Consider the following 23591-nt stretch of genomic DNA (forward strand, 5'->3'; position numbering starts at 1 on the left):
AACACTTGAGCTGTCAGAGGAAGAACTGAAGCCACGTTTCACCTTGACACCTTAGAGGGCTTTTCCCAAAATTGGTAAGAGCAAGCTGCTATCTGGTTCACATGCAAGCACTGAGAAACCTGAGAGTGGGTAGTTCCATGCCACCCACCCATGTGGACCTTCCTTACCTCTGGGCTTTTATCTGAACTGAGATCCCCACTGTCCTAGTTTAGTCCATGCCAGGAAGGCAAACCCGTGGAACACAACGCCAGGCGATGAGCTAGGAGTGCAGTGCAGGAACGGTGATAGGGACCCCCAGCAGGGCCCAAACCACGTCCTCCAGTGCTGTGAGACTTCTGACACTGAAGGTGATCGGGCTAATTAAGACCCAGTGTCACATCCAGTGAGCCTTCCAGGGTTGGAAGTGCTGGGGAGTGCATTGAAAAGCATCCACAGAGCCAGTGAGGTTCGGCAGCATTTGTGACTTCCAGCTCAAACTGTTGGAAGAATGGAGCTCAGAGGTCCCTAGAGGTGGATCAGTTCAACTCTTGTAATGCTGTCCCTGAAGTCATAAACCCCACTGGTCCTGACTCGTTTCTGCACCCATGACTGTCTACAGTGCAAAAAGTCCACTTACAGAGAACTGACAGGAGCTACTTCTATTTATTTTTAATATCTTTAAATATTTTTAATTTGGTCTGACCTTTTTTCCCCCCAATGTTTCTAACAAAGCACTAGTTTCACTAAGCTATGATAAGACGGTCTTTGCTTAGGTGAGTAATACAGACCTGGAGAATCCTGTCAGGCACTGAGTGCTCAACCTTGAGAAGCAACAAGAGAAGGTAAAGAGGGGCCTGGCCTGGGAGACTTGGAGGCATCTTATGGAATATACCCTGGCTGGTGACGGAGCATTAGGGTGTATAATCGATAGGAATAAAGGCCCAGACATCTCTTTGTACAGTCAGGAATGGGGATGGTTTGGAGAGGTATCAGGAAGCAGTGGAGTTATGCCTTGTGGTTTGAAGGCTCCAGATGACACAGAAAGAAAATCATCAGGGCAAGTTCCTCAGTTACATCCCCACGCTTAGGCAAATCCCACTGTGCGGAGTGAAGGACCACAGGCAAAAGTGCTGGCCTGGGTCCATGCACAGAACTTTGCATTTACAAAAGCACTCAGCACATGCTTTCTGAACACAAGATGGCTTTGAAGGCAATGCTTTTAAAATGAAGTTTTTAACTGAGCTAAGGGCAGAGCCAGACATAGAAAACAAGAAAAAAAAGTATTTTTTTCACACTTTGAGGTGTGAGGTCACAAACCTAATTGTGTCTTTTGGGCATTAACACAATAAAAATTAATATTACGTGAATAAAAAGGATACTTAAAGTTGTCTGAGAAGACCTTCACTGACATGCCCGAAGGTGTAAAGTCCTGCAAGTACTTACGTGTGAGCTGGTCTCCTCAGATGCCATTGGTTTGTTGATGCTGTTCACAAATTTGTTCACGTGCTCAAAGTGCTTTGTCATCTCTGTTGCCAAAACCATATCAATAATGGCCTGACGCAATGTCCGGTAGTGATTTCTAGGAAAGCAAAGTAGTTCCTGTTCACAAGCCTGCTAGACAGAGGCCGTCCTTTCCTTGTCCCTGCCTAGGCAGCACTGCCGAACATTGCTGGGCAGCACATCCATGTGAGCTGGCACCTTTAGATTTCCTAATCAACCTAGATAGGATTGGAAGAATGGACTAGATCATGCCTCTTCTGGTTCCTCCAGCTCTAAATCCTTGTATTGCCTTTTTTCTGTGATTCTTTTACCCAACAAAAAACAATCCCCAGAAGTAAAAAAAAAAAAAAAAAAATTAAATTCATGATGTAACACTAAGACAACTTCTCCAGGAATGGCACCAACACATTTCCACCTCCCTGCATGTTCCCTAGGAACTCAAATTTTTTTTTTTTTTCCAAAGATCAACAGCGTTTTAGGGGGTAGACAAATTCATTACCTGTTTAGGGTCAGGCCCCTTTCTTTTCAGATCCCCTTCTCTCCTACTCAGTCCCTGGAAGAGCTGGGATGCCCAAGCTACATGCACGCCCAGCAGCAGGGTGCCTCCAACTCCCCCAGAGCTTCACAGGCCTCTACCACCACCCCTTTCCATCCCATGTGAATGCAGTGGTGCCAGCAAGCATGGGAACTCGTGCAGACATGACATGCAGCATCTGGCTGCTTGGGTGGAAACATGTGGCTCAAAAAAGTCACTTCCAGGCTCCTGCAATGAAAAGGCAGGGTGTCAAGACACAACCTTGAGGCTTCCAACTGGTTTGTGCCGTTGTAATCCATAAAAGGTTACCAAACATACCTATCAGCTTCCAAAAAACACAAATTGGAGGACAGGAAGAGAAAATAAAAGGCTTTTTAAAAATTATGTCTACATAGGATTTTGGAAGAGGTTAAATATTAATGTCTCTGTTTAAACTGTAATTTCTGGTTTAGATGATAAACTCTTAATCGGTCTCAAAGTAAAAATGCCAAAGAAGTGATCCACGCATGCACACTCTGCTTCTCCGTTGGACCTACCTATCAATATTCTTGAAAATGTTGCATTTGCTGTCTTTAGTTGTAAGCTGAAATGCCAGTGCTGTGTGATGACTCTCTAATACAGCTGTATCATTGTAAAGGACAGCTAATTCACTGCCTGCATTGCACAGGAAAGAGTTTGTCCGTCCAGGGTGGTCTACGTCATGAATGGTGGCAGCTATTAATGCAGCCACCTCATCTAAGTGGTCAAGACTTCCCTACAGGAAGAGAGAAAAATTATCATGTAGTACAAAGTTACAGTAAATAATTTTTGATCATTTCGAGGTACCCACAAATACCCAAGTGTAAGCTTGAGTGCAGGGATCCTACCTCCTTGCAATTGTTTTCCAACAGGTTACCTACTCCAAAACTCCTCCCACTGTTACTCAAACCCTTTTTCCTTAATGGAACTTTTTACTATGCTGTCACCTAAGCAATATCTTTGCATTAAGTTCTCTTAATAGTGGATGGATCCTCTAATGGTGTTCTTCCACTTTGTGTGCTTCCCTGACTCTGACTCTTGCTCTGACTCTGCACTGACTCTGCTCCTACACAGCCTGTGTGTTTCAGAACATGCCAGGATATTTCAGTTGGAAGGGACCTACAACGATCACCTAGTTGAACTGCCTGATCAATTCAGGGCTGACCAGAAGTTAAACCATGTTATTAAAGGCATTGTCCAAATGCTCCTTAAACAGTGACAAGCTTGGGGCATCAACCACCTCTCTAGGAAGCCTTGTCCAGTGTTTGACCACCCACTTGGTAAACAAATGCTTCCTAACATTCAGTCTGAACCACCTCAGCACAACTTTGAACGGTTCCTGTGTATCCTGTCACTGGATACTCAGGAGAAGAGATCAGCACCTCACACTCCAAAGCTTTTGTAAAGCTTTATTAAGAGCTGTTACAGACAGCCACTTACCAAGAGATAAAAAAGAGCCACATTTTCCTCCCCTATGATTGTTACGTGAAAGTGAAAATTCCTTACTCAAAAGACTTGACAGAAACTCTGTGGGCCTGCAGGGCACCACAGGAAGACTTCAAAAGCATAGATGAAGCCAGGACCATTATTTGAGTAAACATCTGACTTTTGAATGGCACACATAAAATGGCAAACACACTGAAATCCTAACCCAAAGGACTCCGAGGTGATGGTTGTACCTTAACTCTCTCTTTCCCAAGAAAGAAGGCAGTGGCATGCAGGACATCTGCTGCGTGTGTGGAGTTGTGGTATGAGTTGGAGGAGTGGTAGTTGGCCTCAATCACCTGCAGCCACGCTCTCAGTGTTGCTTCTGAGCAGTTTAAAAATTCAGAGACCCCAAACCGGGCAAAAATCTTTAAGCCCAAATACACTAATGGTCTGAAAAACAGAAGAAAAAACACTACTGTAAAGTAGGAACTTTTGATGTTCTAAAGAGTGATAGTTTTGACAAAGAAACCAAGACCTTAAAAATAAAAGGTAACAGTGAAATGTTAAACATTTTTAAATCACACATCTAAAACCTCTCAAAAGCCTGGCCAAGATTAAAAATTATTACAGCTACCATCAGTTCAGACATTATTTTAATATGTTTAGTAGAAATGGTGCCGGTCCACTGGAATTTCACCAGTTCCTGTGGCTTCAGAAAAAAATCTTACAAGCTCAGGTCTTTCACGTTTTTAGTATCTGTCAAACAACCAAAAATACATTTTTTTTCTGAGGAGAAAAAGCAGGCTTTGAACATGACATGAGTACATCCCAAAGGTTTGAAAAGCGCTAAGACAAAAAAAGGTCAGATGTTTACTGTGACTTCAGCGTGTCCAGATTTCTACTTTCTGGCTATTTGAAGTTGGCAATATGTACCGTATATTGATGCTTTTCAGAGCAGCTCTTAGCACCAGGTTATTTCATGTGAACACTTCTAGCTTTAGGTGGACTGGAGTTGAGGCAGGAATCTGCCATCAGACCCTCCTTGCCTCTTGCCTTGAATCCCTAGTGCTAGCAGGCAGTGGGTAACTGGGCTTGGAGGTGGTTAATGTCTAAAACTGAAGCCTGCTACTTTCTTGCTTCAAGTGGCATGGGCTGGACTAAACAGCATTGGCACGTCCCGAATCCTACCAGCAGTGATGTTCCAGCAGGAGAGGGAATTTGATGTCTGGTGAATGCAGCGCTAGAGAGCATAGTGATGAGTCTGTGTGTGAAACAGCAAATAGAGTAAAATCTCTAATCTTGTTGGTTCTTAAATCCAAATCCACTCTCGGTTGTTATTTCCTCTGTGTTGCCCATAACAAACTTCTATTAGTCACAATTTTCACTGGTGCAAGATGATCTGCTGCAGAGCTCCTCGGCTAAGAAAGGCATAACCAAAAGCCAACATCTGCAAATTAAAACCAGGCAACTGCAAATTCTGAAAATGGCCATTCTCTTCAAACAGAAGAGACCTGTTAGTCTCTCAAAAATTCTTTGCATTTTGGAATAAAAATCTCTTTCCTCTGTGGATGACATGTTTAGTTTTGTGGTCTGCATGATCTCAAAAGTAATGGTGTCCTCTTTAACTACAAGTTTTAAAATCTCAGAGTCTTGATCCTGTCACTGGTTTACCCTCCATCACAGTTTTTTATCCTTATAATCAAAAGCCACATTTGCCTCAGAGCTTCCTAAATCACCGGGTGATTTAGGTGAGATAGGGGAGAGACTTGCTTTCTCCAGCATGACCACTGGAACATCAGCAGGAAAAAGGGGCCTTTGTGAGACATCCAGCATGTAACGACAGCAGACTGTGCCAAATAGTGTCACCTGGACAGAGTGGATGGGAGCCAAGCAAAGTAAAAATTGAACAGGAAACATCCTGGAGGGCTGCAGACACTGTCAGAGAAAACAAGAGTTTGCACAGTGCTTTCCATGGCCTCGCGTGCATCCTGACCATGGGGCACACCCAGCTCATTAAGTGGGACAAGTGGTACCAACACACAAAAAAAGGACGAAAGCTCTCGTAGATTTGCTGTATCTTGCCTCCATTTTTCCAGAGCAAAGTGCTTCCTACTATAGCTCCTCAACAACCTTTTTGTGGGCACTCAGGGAAAGGAGTCCAGTACCTTTTATTTGTAATGGCCTCCAACTCGAAAATGTTGAAGTCCCAGCTTTCCTCATTATCCAGGAGCTGTGCAATGCAGGGTGGAACATCACTGATGGTGTTTGGCACTGAAAGGTGACTATGGCTCAGGTTTATATCTGTTGAAATGGAAATTGTGAATGACAACATTTCTGGGTTATTGTTTTCCATTTAGAAAACAACTCTTTCTCAAGGAAAAAAAACCTCTTTTCCTTACACAAAAAAGTCTGTAAAATCTTATAATATATATGGTTTATATTACTACAGACGATTTGTACACAAACCAAAAAGATCAGTGAACATTTCTTCAAGTGACAATTTGGTTTTTTACAAGTCTGATTTTCTACATTTTGAAATGCATTATTTTAATTATTGAACCTACTGCAACTCCAAAATGGAAGCAGTCTAGTATTTGTTCTGGAGTCACTTATACAACAATTTACAAAGACATGCATCTCACTGCAAATGAGCATGAGCTCTATGTCACTAGCGTCTACAAGAGAAGTCACACATGCAAATGGAAGTTTAAAATGGTGGCTTACTCTTAGAAAACACATACTCGTTTCCTGACAGTCTTCTCAAGCCATCCTGAAAAAGCAAGTTTATCATAAATCAGAGTAACCAATCATCATAAATTGCAAAAACATTACGTGCACTTTCTCTTTAGGTACTATTCCTATGTACCAAAAGCACTGCTCCTATTATGGCATTGTAAGCACCATCCCTGTTTTAAGGTCTTTTAAAACAGATATGAAAAGATCCAAGGAACACTAGTATGAGTTCTCCAGAAAGGGTATTACTAACTAAACAGTGTATTGCTCTTATTGTCCCTTTCATTGGCATCTGCACGATTTCATAATCCAGATTAACCACTGTCAAATGATTTTTGATGTCAAATTATTTTTAATTTTGTTTATATTATTTTTGGCAAGGATTAGCTCAGTGTATGTTAAAAAACTAAGTAGACCATGACGAAATCTAGGTGGTCTGTCTCTGGCAGACAGTGTTGCTGCTGTTGCAGGACTAAAGAAAGAACATCATTGCCTTAACCTCACTCTTACACTGGACAAGCTGCAGAGCAAACCCTCTAATTCCATCTAAGCTTCTGGGGTTTCTAAAAAAGTATCTCCTTGAGAAAAATCAGATTGCATTATATAGCTTCCTAGCAGCAATCGTGTTCATTTCTACATGAGGATGAATGCACCCAATGGACTGTGATGTGGCCATATCTTACTACATCTCGGTGCCTACAGCTGGCAGACGGACAAAATACTTAAATGAAGTAGTGATGAATTATGACTCCCTTTCCCACTCCTTGTGAAACTTTAACACAGCAGAGCACTGAACTGTTATGTAGGACGCTGGTAGCAGTAATTTTGCTAATTTTACTCACAGTCATCAGGCCTCCAACAAGATCACTTGTGTGAGGATCTTCATCTTTGGTACCTAGCTGAGGGGAGTAAAGCTCTGTCGTCCGCAGGATTTCCAGAACTCTGTCCAAGGCCTCCGCTACTGTGATGGGGCTATTTTCCTGGGCAGCATTAATTATATTAATAACCTGAAAGCAGATTAAGGAGGCAGGCAAAGAAAAGTGAATGGCGCTTTTTTTCTTATTACAAAATTAGCTTACAAATAATTACAAATTTACAATTCTTGGCTTGATTATGCTTCTTCCTATTTAGCAAATGCTATGTAATGCCCACCAATCCTTAAAAGTACAACTCTGAAAATGTAAATTTGTGCTCATATTCCTTGGTACCCATCTGCTATCTGTAACTGGCAAACTCTTGGCAAGTGAAAGCAGAAAGGTGTGAAATATCTGAAATAGTTGCAGGAGGGTAGACAAAAAACTAGCCATGTCCCAGTCCTTCAGTATGGCCAGACTTGCTCCGAAGCAATGATTTAGACCCTAGAGAAAAAAATAAACAAACAGACTCCTGGGGTTTGACCCAGATATCCTAATATCTGATGTAAAGTCTTAGTTTTCTCAATGTGAAAACGAAGGGCAGAGAGCAGAAACAGCTGGGCTGTGGTTGAGAGAGAAGAGGATTGCTCTTCTTTGCCTCCCAGCTTTTGTCTCAGCCACAACCTGGGAATGCAGCAATGACACAGCAGCACCAAGGACTAGTCCTGGCACTGCCACGACTGAGAGGGAGAAAGTCCCAGTGTGTCTTCTCCAGCAACCAGAAGCTGCCGCAGGGGCACTACAGGACTTGCAGGGAAGGAAAAGGAAAGGAGTCAGCTGCTCCAATAGGCATGATGGTGCTGGGAAGTGAAGAGCTTGGTGATAGGAAAAGAAGATGGGGATAGAAGAAAAAGTGGTTTGAGGGTGGGAGATGGCAGGCACTCTGTTTTCCTGACAAGTGACTGTGCAGCTGGTTTGCAACAGCAGGGTTTGTATAGCACAGATATTGAAGAAAAGACTGCAGGAAAGAGCGTGTGTGGGCAGAATATGATGCAGGTGCTCTCTCCTCTGCACGCTGTCTTACAGATATCAACGGCAAAAGCAAAGGTCAGAGTAGAAGCACATGTCTTCCTACACATGCGTGGCCCAACAGAGCAGGATCCCCTTCTTGCCACAAGCAATGCATCCTCTTCCTCTTTTTTTAAATATTCTTCCTTATGACCAGATTTTGGAATGAGATAATGAGATACAGAAAGTGGCAAGAAAAAAGATATTTTACTTAAATTATTTTGTTAAATACAAGGTGCAAGAAACCCTTGGCTGTCCTGCCACAAACCTCCCTGTGAGAGCAACCCCAGACTCTTGAGTATGTGGAAAAGGTGGTGCTCAGGACTCACCTTTGTGATAGGAGCTTCTATTGTCATTGAGTGGATCCTTGCCATAGAAGAGAACCTTCGAGTCTGTAAACTTGGAGCTGCCATTAAAGAGAGCACTGTTCACATGCCACAAAAGTAAATCAGATGACAGCATATAAAGAGTGCATAAAGCTGTCACTGAGGAACAGCACGACAGAAAACAGTCTCATTGACCACTTCTCACGTATCTCTCCTCCTGTAAGTTCTTGCTTTCCTATTCAGTTTCTTGCACTGTTGTCTACCTTCTTTGCAGACATCCCTCACTTCTGCTGCCAGCTTTTCTGTCCGTCCATCACTACAGCTATATTGAAATGAAACTATGCTTAAGCTGTACTATACTTCATGCACAGTACCTGCCACTCTGGTTTTGTTTGCAATGGGCCTCTGTCCAGCGTGGCTCCTCCTATCAGAGTACGTGTGTGTCCCTCATCGTGGTGTATGTCTGTCATTTCAGGTGCTCTAACAGAACCCATGCCTGCTCCCCATAAGCTTTGCTTCCCTTACTACATACCAGGACAGAAAGAAATCTCTGCCACTGCTGTCTCAGCCTCAGCAAGCAGTACTGCTCTCTTACATCCAGCAGCAATAGATCCCTTCCTGTCCGGCACCAAAGAAACCAAAATACTGGTTTGGGAGCACAATGTGCAGCTTTCTAAGGGAGGTGTAACTAATGCCTCACTGCTCTTTCAGCAGGTTGCCCCCATCCTGTGGCATCGTATACTGATGCTGGTAGTCATGCTGGGGCACTGTTTTGCAAAGCAGAATAAAGAAATTTTACAGCAGTTACAAACTACTGGAGTAATCTCTGTGCAATGAGCTGTGAATTCATTCATTCTGCTTTTTTTTTTTTGCCTAGGGAAAGTCTGTTCTTTATTTATAACATCATTCTTGACAGTTTACTCTCTTACCATCACTACTTTGAGACGTTATTGACTTAATATCAGCTGAGTCTTTCCTTCTGTTCTTGCATTTGAAGGAATGGGATTCTGTAAATACAAAACAAAAGCTTTGAAAATCCATCAAGTAAGACCGCTACAGAGTCTCCTCCACCTCAAATTCTTAGCATTTAATTAAATCACCTTAACAATACCACATAAGTAGGGGAAATATTGTAATCTTGGCACATCAGAACAAGGGGATCAGTGTCTATCAATCCACAGTGACTTGTCTAAAGTCACCTGGAAAGCTGTTTCACAAAGAGGTCAAGATGCCTTATGGAACAGGGGAATTGCTTCACATAATGTCAGCTGCCTAAAAGCAGCTATCTTTCAGGCTGTCTTTGTCTAAGGTAGTTGCCAAAGACTGTGATTAAAAGAGAGGTATCAGGCAGGGGGGTTGAACTCTCCGGTGACATGCTCTCCATTGACAACTGAACGAGCTGGAGTTTAACTGCCTAGAAATTTAGCCAAGTGAGGAAAATCCTGTCTCAGTTTACACTCCACCAGCCAAAGCACAATTCAAGCTCAGACAGCTTTTGCTTTAATTGCAGTAATTTTTTGTACCCCGTGTTTAAGAAAAATCCAGCATACTGAGAATCACTATAAACAATCAGTTCAGCTGCTGTGAAAATGAAAAACACAGCAAGCTGTCATTCTTGAAAGTGCCATTTGCTAAAGCAAGAAAAATTATCACATCCAGACAAATGTAAAAGCTGGATGAAATGCTTGGAAAAAGCCTCAAAAAAGAGAAGAAAATAAGGTTTAGTAAAATTTCTTCTTCCTCCAAAACATTACAGTCTGCATTGTCTTATGTTTAACAACAGCAACCATGCACGTATGCACCCCTCTGCAAGATTCTCTATAGTACCCATTCCCTTTGAAAGGAAGTAACCACCATGTGAGGATTCAGAAATATAGTAGAATTTATATTCTCAACATAAGAACCAATTTGCATTACTACAAGACGGGATATATGCAACCTGCCTTTGGCAAAATAAAATGTTAATATACAATTCTCCAGAATTAAAAATATATCCATCTTGAAAATTACTGAAATATTACTTCTGGTTTAATTCTCTTCCTTGCCGCAGATGCATAACTAACGCATATTAAATTATTTTATTTATTTATTTTGTAGAAATCCTCTTTCAAATCCTTTTCCTGCATTAACATTTGGAGGAGTTTAACGTGAGGAATTTAAGTGGGAGCAAACATTTACACATAAACACAGCTGTGAGTGGCAGTAGCTGACAAGCCAGGTCTCTTCATGTTAAAAAACAACCAGCAAGGTGGAAACTTTGCTAGTGCCACCTGAGGAGTCACAGTGGCTACTCTATGACACAATATGATTTCAGCTGAAAACATTTAAATGCTTAAATAAAAAAAACTTCCCTCACCTGGGGAACAGAATATCTCCCCACCCAGATTTGTTACAAATCAGACCATTGCAAATAGCACGATACTGTGGATTATTTATCTACACTCAGCACACCACGGTTTATGTCCATGGCTCTGGAAATTTTTTCTTGGAGCACAGCCACAGGCTGCAGGGAAGGACAGTACGCATCACACACACATGACTCTAAGGTTGCCTGCTTCCTCTGCCCTGTAGCCACCAACATGGCTTCCTGGGATCTGGCTTCCGAGTTTTGCTGAAATCTGTCATAACAACAAGCAAATCCAAATGTTTTGTGTAATCCGTAAAACTCATCAGCAAGCTAGTAACAATGCGTTAACTAGTAATAAGTGTTCTTCAGTAATTCATGAGTGTTCCTACCTTCCTGTTTGCGGGAAAGAAACAGCGAGAAAGAAAAAATGCATTTATTGCAGGGACACATGAGCAAGCAGTTTAACATACTGTGGATCAGGTCTGACGGCAGTAATGGTAATGAGAGCTGCAAATTGCATATACTGTCTCTTCTCTCCACTCCCAACTATTATTTGGCACCACAAAGCTCTCCAATCCTTACACATATTCTTATATTAGTCAAAGAAGTAGGGTATGTCAAAAGTCAATTCCCACACTCTTGGTATGTTATATTCTCCTTGCATGTGAATATCAGAAGCTGCCTGACATTGCACAGTAATGTTGTCTAGTGTTTTGTAGCAAGAAGGGCCTTGGGTGCCAGAAGGTAATCGGGTGGGAGAACCTGTTCGCTTAGGATAAGGCAGCAGTGCTGCATCTGGCTCAGGTCACTGGCATCACAAGTTTAAAATTTACCTTTAGTGCCCCCTTCTTGAGGGAAAAGTGTTTCCAAACATTACATGGTATCAGAAGAAGAGATTACCCTACACCTTTGGTCAAAAGCTATCTGCAGAAGTTTCTGAGAGCTTGAACATGCTGACTGCAGGTAAGTAAATCAGCCTAGAGACAGAGGGCAAGGGTTGTGCAGACACACTGCAACAAGTTGGCACTAACAGAGCATGATTAGAGCTACCCTGGACACCACAGTCCTGCATGCTTAGCCCTGTGCTGGGGCCAAATCAATAGCCCACTGATGGGTCCTAAACCTGGAAACACTATGGCAGATCTGCTTGCACAAATCAGCACAGCTCTACATTAATTTCAAACACAAAGGGGTGCCAAGGTATGCCAGCTTCAGGATCAGACAGAGTGCTTTAATAGAAGGAAGAGCAACGTATCTTAACTCCAAGTGCATAGCAAGAGCTTGCACAGGAGATTGAATTATTAACGATGGTTACAAATCTAATTCATGGTGCGACGTCAGAGTAGCTGGCATCTGTCATTGGCCATCTGCTCTGATCACTGACTCAGCAGAGGGGAGAGAAATTTCATACCAGCAAATCACCCAGCCATGACCTCAAGCACAGTGGTACATAAAGGCAAATGATAGTATTCTAACCTGACTGAGAATTGTCTCCCGTGTACTTCTCATCATGGTGACCCTTGCAGAGCTGAAGATGTACCAAGAGCGAAACATATATGTAAGGAAAAAGAACAGAAAAAGATTTTAAAAGGGCTATGTTCAATCCTGTCCTTATCCAGCATTTTCTGTTTGGTTATTATAAGAAAAAAAAAATTGTTTGGCAAAGACTCTTCTTTAGGTGTAATCAGATGCAGAGAAATAATATGAAACTAAACAGATATGCAATGCAGAAAATCACAGATATAATAGTTCTTTTATGTACTAAATTCCTGTAAATGCCTGCGTATGACAGTGACAGCACACAGAGATTATTCAGGAAAGAAAGGAAAGAATCACAGAATCACAGAACATTAGGGATTGGAAGGGACCTCAAAAGATCATCCAGTTCAACCCCTCTGCCAGAGCAGGGAATGATATAAATTCTCTTTTCCATCATTCTTGCACACCTTCCAACTTGTCCTCCTTTTTTGCTATTGTAGGGAGGAGGGGAAGATGGTGAAAGAGAAGAGAGTGGAGGACAAAAACCCAAACAAACAAAATTCAGGAGTGGTTTTCCATGAGTAAGAAGGGTGAAAAAAAAAAAAGAAAAAAAAGGAGAAGGGACACTCTGAATTCACGTTCCCTATGCAACTTGTCTGAGAGAGTGTAAGGAATGACCCTTCCTTCAGAAATCGTGTTTTAAGAAGACCCAGACTCAAAACTACATCCAAGTCCCCAAAATTCGTTGTCTGAACTTTTCTTGCAATGTGAGAGCACCTGGTGCTCTACTAGAGGCAAGGAGGCATTCCCAGCACAGACATGAAACAGAGTGATTACTTAGTTCTGTTGGGTGCAGTTTGTTTATTCCACAGTGGACCTTAAATCTCCACAGACCATGCTTTCTGTTATGCTGTGGTCTTTAACCTTTGTGGTAGACCTCCATATCTGTGGAGAACGGTTCAGAGGCCGTATTCCATGGGTCCACCAAACGTCTAAGTCTACCCAGACCTATAGCTTGTCAAGTTAGTGCTTTATTTACCAATAACCACTTATGAATCAATGTGAAAAAATGTGAATTGGAGGTGCTTTCTAACAGGGCCAATAGTACAGAGAAAACAATGTGGCCTTGGACACAAGCCTCTAACTAAAATTTGTTTCTTAAGCCTACTGGCTTGGATTCATGGCAGCCCAATGAACAGGACAATGAAAAACAGAAAAGTACTTTTATCTGTGTTCCCACTGCTGCTTTTTACAGATGGCTGTATGTTTGTAACTGTTTTGTACTCATTATCTTATAGTAAGAGTACCACATCTACAATTCTCTGTACCAGTTTTTCAGCTGTGTGTATACTACAGAAAAAAATCAGATTCTATCTCACTTTCAAATCAACATCGAAACCATCTATAAATGAAACAATAAGGTTTAAATAATTAACTAAAAATAAATACATATAACTTTAGCACTTCTATTACAAAACACTGTTGCTCTCTAGCCTAAGCACTTTAAAACATCCTGCTACTGTAAATGATACTTTGCTGCTAATACTAAAATCGATGTTTTAGTTCAAAGATAAGGTCAGTTTAAAACGTTTGAGCCTTGTTTTTTAATGATGAGCCCTTCCAAGTTCTTCCAGAAGTTCAGCAGATTTTTCTCTTGACTTGTTACTACCTGCCCCCTCCAAAGATTCATGCAAGAGGGATGGCTTCAGCAGTCAGATTTTACAGAATACCACCGATGAACTTCCAACAGTCTAAGTTCCCAGCAATTTCCAAAAATTTTAACATTTTTTCCCCATTAGTTTTAATTAGAATTTAATCTAGCTACTGCTATAAAAGACAATTTAAAAACATTTCTATAACCACACTAGCAACAAGAGGAGGGCTAAGGAGCATCTCCATCCTTCATTGGATGCAGGGGAAACATACTGTCAAAGGATAAGGAAAATGCTGAGGTACTTAACACCTTCTTTGTCTCATCTTTAATAGTAATACCAGCAGTTTTCTGGGTACTCAGCCCCTGAACTGGAAGCCAGAGATAAGCAGCAGAATGAAGCCCCCATAATCCAAGGGGAAATGGGCAGTGACCTGCTGCACCGCTTAGCTGCACACAAGTCTATGGGGCCTGCTTAGATTCATCCAAGGGTACTGAAGGAGCTGGGAGAAGTGCTCACCAAACAACTTTTCATCATTCATCAGCAGTCCTGAACAACCAGCAAGGTCTCAGTGGGCTGGAGGTTAGCAAATGTGATGCCCATCTAAAAGAAGGGCCACAAGGAGGATTAAGGGAACTACAAACATGTCAGTCTGACCTTCATGCTGAGGAAGGTCATGGAGCAGATCATCTCGAGGGGCATCACGTAGCATGTACAAGACAATCAGGTGTTTGGGCTCAGTCAGCATGGGTTTATGAAAAGCAGGTCCTGCTTGACTAACCTGATCTCCTTCTATGCCAAGGTGATCAGCTTGGCGGATGAGGGAAAGGCTCTGCATGTTGTCTACCTCAAATTTAGCAAAGTCTTTGACGCTGTTTCCCCCAGCATTGCCTGGAGAAACTGGCTGCTCAAGGCTTGGATGGGCATACCCTTCAGTGGGTGAAAAACTGGCTGGTTGGCCATGCCCAAAGAGTGGTGGCAAATGGAGCTAAACCCAGCTAGTGGTCAGTCTCAAGTGATGTTCTCCGGGGCACAGGACTGCGATCAGTTCTGTTTAGTATTTTTATCAATCATCTGGACATCTGGACTTAATAAGTTTGCAGATGACACCAAGTACGATGGGAGCACCTAAACTCCCTCTGAACTACAGACCATGCTGCTACACAGTATCATGGACTCAACTGTCACATCCATGATCCAGGGAAATAAAATCTTTCTTTCTCTACTCAGCCGTCCTACAAAAGAATAGACTATGCAAATGCTAAAGTTTTCTTGCTTCAGTGAGAATCTCATTTACAATGCGGATCACATTTTCTTGGAAAAACACCAATTTCTAAACAAACAAAAAAAGTTTACTAAAAGCAATGAAAATTAGAACATGAAAGAAATATGGTACCTGCTTGTTGTTTTCATTGGTGCAGTGCAGCCTTTTGAGGGACACAAAGTGTCTTATTTTCCTAGCCACAGAAACAAGCACTTGTTACCATATCAAATGGCAAAGACAGAAATGAAGTGATACACTGCTGTTTTCTAAAGCAGAGGTCTCCACACCCTCATGAAACAAGATACCAAACCGAACACCAAACAGATGACTGGGTGACAAGCACTCCTTCAGCATTAAACCTACATTTTTATCCTGGGACATCTTATCCTTTAGCTCCTGCAGGAATTCACCTGCACATCTGGAAGCAGAATTTGGCAACATGGCCATACTACACTGCAAAGGTGCGAGCACAGACAAGCACCCACACAAACAAAGGGTTTGTGTCAGCTGCTGACCCTTCCAGCTGACAGGGTAACAGTTCACATACTGTAGAAAATCTTCATAATGGAAAGCATGGGAACATGAACCAAAATGTCAGCTTGCAGGTATCTATAGCAGTAGCTCTATTAATTGTAATGACTTTACAGTTCTTTTAGCCAATATAATGATGCCAAAATGGACAAACATCAGCATAGAACATGTTCTTCTGAACTTTGCTCATTCCTTCCACAATGCTTGAAGTCAGCATTGTATCATCACCCTGCTACTAGAAACATGGAGGTTCATGTCAAACTTGCAGATGGGGAAAGCAGAGAAAAGGCCCTTAAAAACTGGAAAGCAATTATGTTCTGGACAACTTAGTTACCCTCCTTGACCAATCACAGGTGTTATCTTCACATGCTGCTGGATACTGTCTCCTGATTTTCTTCTTGCATAATAAACTCCTTGCCATTCCTAAGCAAACACACAAAACAAAGACAGCATCTAAGAATACACAGCTCGCAGTCTATTATTAATGTATTACTACATGGTCCTTATGTATTAAAAATTACATATTATTTCACAGTACTATTTTTTAAAGTAGTGTAAAATTTACTAATACAGAGTAGCACCTTTAACAGGCATTTGCTAATGTAAGGACAGGGTAAATATGTTTTTCTTGTGAGAGAGTATACAATATTTACAAAGAACTTTAGGAGTCATTGACTTTGAGGGGCTACAAACTTTCTTTCTTGGTACCACCATAAGCAGTGGTGGCTGCAGCACATCCAGAGAACCTCTCCCCTGGGAGCAGCAGAACCAAACTCTGTGTTGATCGCCATTCGGCGTTGAAGTTATAAATCATGAAGCAGTATGTATGCTAAATTTCAGAAGCCCTTGACCTAAGGATGTCCTTCTACTAACCTCAGGTAACCAACAGCCTATCCTCACTCCGTGACAGTTTTCCCATGACCATGGTTAACCAAGGCACTCTAGATCAGTAAAAGGAAGAAACAATTTTTTCAAGGCATCTTTTACCCTGTTCTCCCACACAAACGACAATTTCTCTGACTGACCACTGAATTTTCCTTCATCCCTACTGCCACAGGGAAACACGAACAGGACTGCAGGCTAACCAAGAACCATATATACATCATCCTTAAGCAGTCCACTGATGCAGAGATAAAAGATATCCTCCGGTGCAAATTGGAGAAGAAAGGAAGACAAAGCAGAAAGCTTCTCTCTCCTTACCACCTCAGAGAAGAGAGATTGTAAGGAGGGAATTAGTCGGCAGCAGAGCAGGACGAAGTCGGAAAATGGATGGAAGATACTTCTCTGTCACAGACAAAGATGGACAGATGCAGAAGACACACAGAGCCTCTGAGCAGGCAGTGTAAGCAGCTGGGCAGCCTATATAAATGAGGAGGAGCAAAGCAACAGTGGCCTGCAGGTACTGATAAATGAACCAAGAAGAACCTGCAAACAACTCCAGACAGCGACCCCCAAAGCTGAGATCACTTCTGGAAGTGGCTTAAAGGTTCAAGAACTCCTCAAAGTTTGTGAAGCAGAGGCATGAGACAGGGAAATGTGAGGAGTACTTCTGCAGCCCATGGGAGATGGGATAAGAGACTGTTGCAATTATTAGGGGAACATATGGCCAGGAAGATGTAGTGCTTTCATGGCCCATCACCACCACAACAGGAGTTCACAGTGCACTGCAGATATCCTAAATACAGTTATAAAAACAAACCCCAATGGGTGCCAATGTATTTTGGACACAACTGATTGTGCCACATGGTGCTTAAAGCACGCAGTCAATGAAGGCTCAGCAGTTATGATAGAACAGTTACACCTTTTGGTTGGATGATGCAGCCAAGTGAGAGACTGACTGAAGGACAAATTGTTATGTTCCAGCTAGCTAAAGCTCCATAGGCTCTAAGCAAAACAGTAACACAAAAACAGTTCTTATACTGATTTAAGCCAACACATCAGTAGAGGAGTTCAGTCAGAAGCTAAAAGCAAAGCTACAGAACCCTGTAGTCCTTCGTCTGAGGCTGTCATGCTCCTAAGACATCTGAGGAACAGAATTATGGTCTTACATGGGCAGACATGAAAACCACATCTGGTGTCCTTAAACCTAGAGCAGTAAAAATAAAGCACAATAGAAATCTAAAGCATTTTTGCATTACCTTATTTTATTTGCTTACCTTTCCTTTTTTGATAAATGTGTTGATAGTGTCTAAAAGATCCACACGGTTTTTATCGCTTTTTGGTAGTTCAGTCAGTTCCTTGCCAATAAGCTCTCCCTTGTGATACCCCATCATCCGTTCAAAGGCTGGATTCACATACTGCCAAAACAAAAGTACTTTAGGAAAATATGAAAAAGAACATACTTACAGGATAACTACTTACATATGTCAAATAGTTACAAGTTGTATGTCTCAAGTCATAACCACACAGCCCCACAATTCAGTGTTTTTCATATAAAAATACTATGCATCAGTGAAACATTTTATTCAAGTAAGGAACTGCACACAGAGAGTGATACGTAAGCTGGTATCAGGATGCGCAGAAAGAGACCAAAACTCCTTACTGTACAGGTTATGTAGTTCTGCTACATATTTCATGCTGGTTTTACCATAAGCAAGACTGAAAATTGTCATCTAAACAAGGTCATTGAAGGAAAAGTATTAAAAATTCAGCAGGTGTCAATGTGCAGCATCCAGAAATGAGGCAGTTCATTGCACACAGCCTTCCAATGGCCAAGAAAATTAAAATACCGAAATAGAACAGAAACCACTGAGCAAAGATCTCTTTGGAGTTCCTCTCTTTAAACTGAATTGTTAACTTTTTTCCCCCTACCTGAATGACATGATCTTCACTGGTTATTTCTATAGCTTCCTGGCAATGGTCTAATGCTGTAAACACTGCATTACAAGCCCTGAAATTAGCAAATGCTTCACATTAGTTTTATTGTTAGAACATTTTGCTCAATATAAATAATTATATTGTACTTATCAGTCGATGAACCACAAAGTAGCATGTTGTCTTGACTAAACCATGTCACTATCTCCATTACGATTTTTTCTCAAGAAATTCAGCTTCAGGCATCCCTGCTGTTACCGTGTTTTTACTGCTGATCACATTGCAAAATTGCTCATGGGTATTGCAGCATTTTAATGGTGTATTTCTTTATCCAAACATGCTCTAGACAGCAGGAACTGACAATTAGCAGTAAAAATAACAAATGGCTGTTACATCAGCATAGAAAGTTTTGTGATCATTAAAGACAGGGAGCGTAAAAATCACCACGCAGGTATTCATGAAGTTTTCAATACAGAAGGACATCAAAGAAGTTGCAATACAACATAATTAAAGGAAACAAGTCCTAGTCAAAAAATATGAATTTTCTATCTTCCAATTAATAATTCAGTGACTTGATTTCCACACATTCTAATCCTTATTAAAGGCCCAAATCATCTCTGATTCCTTTCTTTTTTTTTCAGAGCTATCCTTGAACTAATGCAGGAAAACAAAAGCCTTACCTTCTTGCTACAAAATTTAAATTGCTTAAATAATAATTTGCACAGGATGGGAATAGCATTAATATAGGCTCCTAGGGGAAATAAATATATATATATATACACACACACACACACACAAAGAGAGCTCATACTGCAAGAAACAACCCAAGCATATTTGCTTTGATACATGTCAGTACTTCATCTTTGATTTGGACTAAACACAAACTAATTATCTTTCATGTACCTCTCACTGCAGGGAGTATAAATGCACCATGTATAAACATTATTGTCTACAGTTCTTACCTAAAAGTAACACCTTAATCCCAGACTGCATAATGGAGTTGAATTAATACCAGTGACTAGAGAATTAAGAAATACAGCACATTGCTGGTTCTGCTCATCATGGAAAAAACCTCAAAAATTAATAGGATGCACAAAGAAACATACACACAGACACAGAAACACAGCCACACAGACTAAGATTTGTAGGAAAAAATGTTACGTGCAACAGCAGTATTTCAGCTTGTACAATGAAAGGAGCTCCCAATGTAATTTTACAAGTGATTTTCTAGCAGTCCAAGCTAGCTTCAAAGACTGATTTTGTGCTGTGTGAAACAACTAATTTTTCTCAGTGATGGATGCCAGTCTGGTACAGCAGCTGCTAACAAACGTAATTACGTAAAATTTCTGAAAAAAACCACACAGCTATGTTTGCACTATTCAAACCTTAGTATTTTCATTTGATCTGGCAATGAAGCCAGTAAAATTACAATTTTGAATGGCCCATACACTCTTTGATTAATACACACCTCCCTCAGATGTCCAACCAAGCTTCAAATCAGAAGCAGCTACCTGGAGAAGTGAAGTTCCTGCTTGGAAGGGAAAGTCACTTCTGACCACTGTCATTCCCTTAGGTATTGCTTTCTTGGGCTCGTCCTACTTTTTCACCATGTTTCTGTTGTATCTGAACACTTGAAATATCCTGAGTTTAATTCCATTGACTAACCTTCTGAAAATATTCTCTCTTCCGTTACACTTTTACAAAACTGCGAAGAAGACCTACCAAGGCAGCAAAACGATGAGACACCCAGTGAGACAGACACAGAGTGTGACACACATTTTTCCACTTGGTTAAACCACTCAGATGAAAAGTTATAACCAAATATCATTACCAAACACTAGTTCTGCCTAGATTTTAATGGCAAATTCATTCAGAGCACCTGCCTAATCAGGCAGAAGTAGGGGGAAATTCTCTGTTGCAAAACACCAATTTTTCCAGGTTACAGATACGCTTTTTCAGAAAGTTTATCTTTCAAAAGGCTATTTCATACCCCCAGATGCTAGTACAAATGTTGGTTAGAAGTGTTACTTGGACTTGTTACATGAAGAGAAGTATATTTAACTATCCTGGGCCTATTAAACTCTTTACTTAACTATTTTGGGACCACATCTGGCAGTGGCAGTAGCAAACTCAGAAATACCACTGTTTTTTTCACAGTATTTTGCAATGCTACCAAATGTTCCCAGAACAGTCATGTTCAGAGGTGATATGAATATACACACACACACAAACATATATATATATGATCAATATACAAAAGACATGATAACACAAAATACATTTTACATAATGTTATTATTTACATAAATTAAAAGGAAGTAGTCTCACCATTTATGTAACTACTTTCAAGAGTGCAAAGGCAAGCAGAATTACAAGTGGGTGGAATACTGCTGTTTCCATAAACAATATGGATGAAAGAACTGTCAACTGATTAAATGCTGATGGGGACTTACATAGTTTCCTTCCAATTTTAATCAAGTTTAAGATTTTTTTTGGTAATGGCTATAAATACACTTGCAGAATAGTAGCCAATATGAATCATTATCCCCGAGCTGGAGCTCTAATTACCTGTGTTCATGATTGATATTACTGACATAGAGATGCTCAAACTGTATTCACATCTTGTTCTTGAAATGAAACATGAACTACACTACTGCTAAACACTGTGTGAATGAATGACAGCTTAATCTTCCTATACAAAACTGAGGTTTCTGATCTATGACAACTTAATCAGAAGTCACTCATTTCATGTTGCGTTTACAACTGACCAACAAATCAAATCAGGACCACCGTAAGAACTAATTAACATATAAAATTTCACAGCTGCTTTATTTTCCTGCAGAGTTTTGGAAAACATCTATTAAAAATTGTGTGAGCCCAAATTCTACTTTTTTTCTCTGAAAATTTTACTGTAATTGCTTTCGGCATGAACAAACACGTAGTCACTTGAACAGGAAATCACTTTAGAATCAGTTTGTCAAGAAAGCCTTAGAAAAATCTACTTGTTAAATAGAGACACTGAAATCTGTAGAGAAGTGATAGTATTTTCTGTAGATGGAACTGGAATTAATTTATCCCACCCAAGAAACTAAATCTTCTCTGTGTGACACTTAATTACAAGGGCTTCTTTTTCCATATAGTGTGTTGCAAACCTTTGTACATGCATGTATAAGCATGTGTATTAAATACAAAATTAGTCACATTAAAGGAAAAGTGATAATGTCATGAAAGTCATTTAATTTTCACCAAGACAAAAAACTGTGCTCCCCATCCACTAAGTCTTGCCCAAGCAAAAAAATAAAAATGTGGATTATGAAGAGCCGGATCAAGACTGTGTTCATCTCCTCATTTATATGAGATCAAGAATGACTTTATGAAGTTTTACCATCATGTAAATTTGCAGACCACAAACTGTGCACACAAGACAGCACTTTTAAAATGCCACTCTTGCCATTAAATGAGCTAAAGTCGTTGCTCCGCGATAATTCTGCTAAAGGATTTTGCCCTGACAGTAATGCTGGTAGTAATGGCGGCTAGAATATTGCCAAATTCAATATGGGGCCCTCAAGACACATGGGACACAAACAAGTGTTAAAATAAAGGACACATACTGCGTTTTGCATTGAGGAAAGCCATCATTTAAACCACCAGTGAATGAAACATACACAGACCAAGCTTTATCAGGTTACCAGTTATTAGAGCACTTAAACTTGTCCCCTAAAAAATAACAGAAGGAAATACGGGTATAGTATATTAGTTGACATACAGATGCAAAGCACATATACACGTAGCTGGGAAGAAGCAAAACGTAACCTGATACAATTACGTAGACCAAGCAGCTGATGTTTGCAGTTTCTCACACTTCTACATACCGTAATTTGAACTGAGATCGCACTTCCCCATGTTCTATTTGAACCAGTTCATTGTAACAAGCAGTTATGCTGCTATTCTCCATGAATTGCTGGAAGACAAATGAAGAGCACATGAAATATACTGGAATGGTTTAAAACTGTTATTGCTGTTCCTGCATCTAAAACTAACCTTACAAAGAAAGGTGGCATGAACCCAGCAAAGGGACAGGAGGATGATTAAGCATCTCTCCTGTGAGAGACCAGGGACTGCTCAGCTTGGGGAAAAGATGGCTCAAGGTGTGATCTCATCCAAGTATATAAATATCTGTAGAAATAGTGTAAGAAAACAGAGCTAGCCTCTTTCTAGTGGTGCCCAGTTACAGGAACAGAGGCAATGGGAACAAATGGAAACATAGGAGGTTCCCTCTGAACTTCAGGAAAGACTTATTTTACTGTGAGGGTGACTAAGCACTGGCACAGGTTGCCCAGAGAGGTTGCAGAGTCTCTGTCCTTGGAGATCTTCAGAAGTTGTGTGGACATGGTCCTGGGCAACCTGCTTTAGGTGGCCCTGCTTGAGCAGGGAGGTTGGGCAAAAGGACTGCCAGGGGTCCCTTCCAGCCTCAACCACCCTGTGATTCTGTAGAAATAAAAAGCTTTTGTTGTACCCTTTGTGTTCAGTTACCTTCTCCCCAGGAAAAATAATTTTCCAGTTCCTAGGGCAACACAGCTATCTAAATAAAAAGCAAGTACAAAAATACGTTAAAATCTCAACTCTGAGTTCTCCCACTGGTTTTAGCAACCCAGATAGAATTAGATAATTTTAAAAACCTCAAAAGCCTAAAAAAACCCCCAGTATTGCCTCGATGTTTCATTTTGAATGAAAGAAAAGATATTCTTAGTTCATAATGGAAACAGAGTGCCTTAGAGACATTAACCATTCATGCTAAAAAAAAAAAGAAAGAAAATTAATTGTATTTGGCATTTAATTTGTTTTCAAGCAAATATTGCAGCTGAAACTCAAAGGTTGAATAAACTTCGCTGCACAAGTACCCTCACTGAGCTATCACTGTGAATCCAGAAGTGCAGAAAAGTATATAAAATAAGGAGCATGCTGACAACAGTTAGCAAACTTTTATATACTCCAGACAGGAGAGAGTATCCTCTCTTTGCTAAACAAAGGTGGTAAACTGAAAGGTCTTGTGCTTGGTCCTG

The 23591-nt window shown here is 40.8% G+C and overlaps 1 protein-coding gene across 1 annotated transcript in view; it reads right to left on the reverse strand.

Annotated features, from left to right (window-relative positions):
• Positions 1–1422: 1422 nt before the first annotated feature.
• The window catches only part of LOC104281466 (high affinity cAMP-specific and IBMX-insensitive 3',5'-cyclic phosphodiesterase 8B), a gene marked incomplete at its 3' end in the record, with an annotated part of 34357 nt that continues 12188 nt past the window's right edge, over positions 1423–23591 (reverse strand). Inside the window, exons 5-18 of the mRNA XM_009879464.1 lie at positions 22401–22489; positions 18526–18604; positions 17871–18011; positions 16049–16137; positions 15316–15376; positions 12265–12316; positions 9371–9448; positions 8445–8521; positions 7036–7200; positions 6185–6230; positions 5626–5761; positions 3712–3910; positions 2551–2768; positions 1423–1558 (exon numbers count right to left, since the gene is read on the reverse strand). Of these exons, the coding sequence (XP_009877766.1) occupies positions 1423–1558; positions 2551–2768; positions 3712–3910; positions 5626–5761; positions 6185–6230; positions 7036–7200; positions 8445–8521; positions 9371–9448; positions 12265–12316; positions 15316–15376; positions 16049–16137; positions 17871–18011; positions 18526–18604; positions 22401–22489 (1566 nt within the window). The remainder of the gene's footprint in view (positions 1559–2550; positions 2769–3711; positions 3911–5625; positions 5762–6184; positions 6231–7035; positions 7201–8444; positions 8522–9370; positions 9449–12264; positions 12317–15315; positions 15377–16048; positions 16138–17870; positions 18012–18525; positions 18605–22400; positions 22490–23591) is intronic.

Source organism: Apaloderma vittatum, unplaced genomic scaffold (assembly GCF_000703405.1).
Source record: "Apaloderma vittatum isolate BGI_N311 unplaced genomic scaffold, ASM70340v1 scaffold21572, whole genome shotgun sequence".
Lineage (NCBI taxonomy): Eukaryota > Metazoa > Chordata > Aves > Trogoniformes > Trogonidae > Apaloderma > Apaloderma vittatum.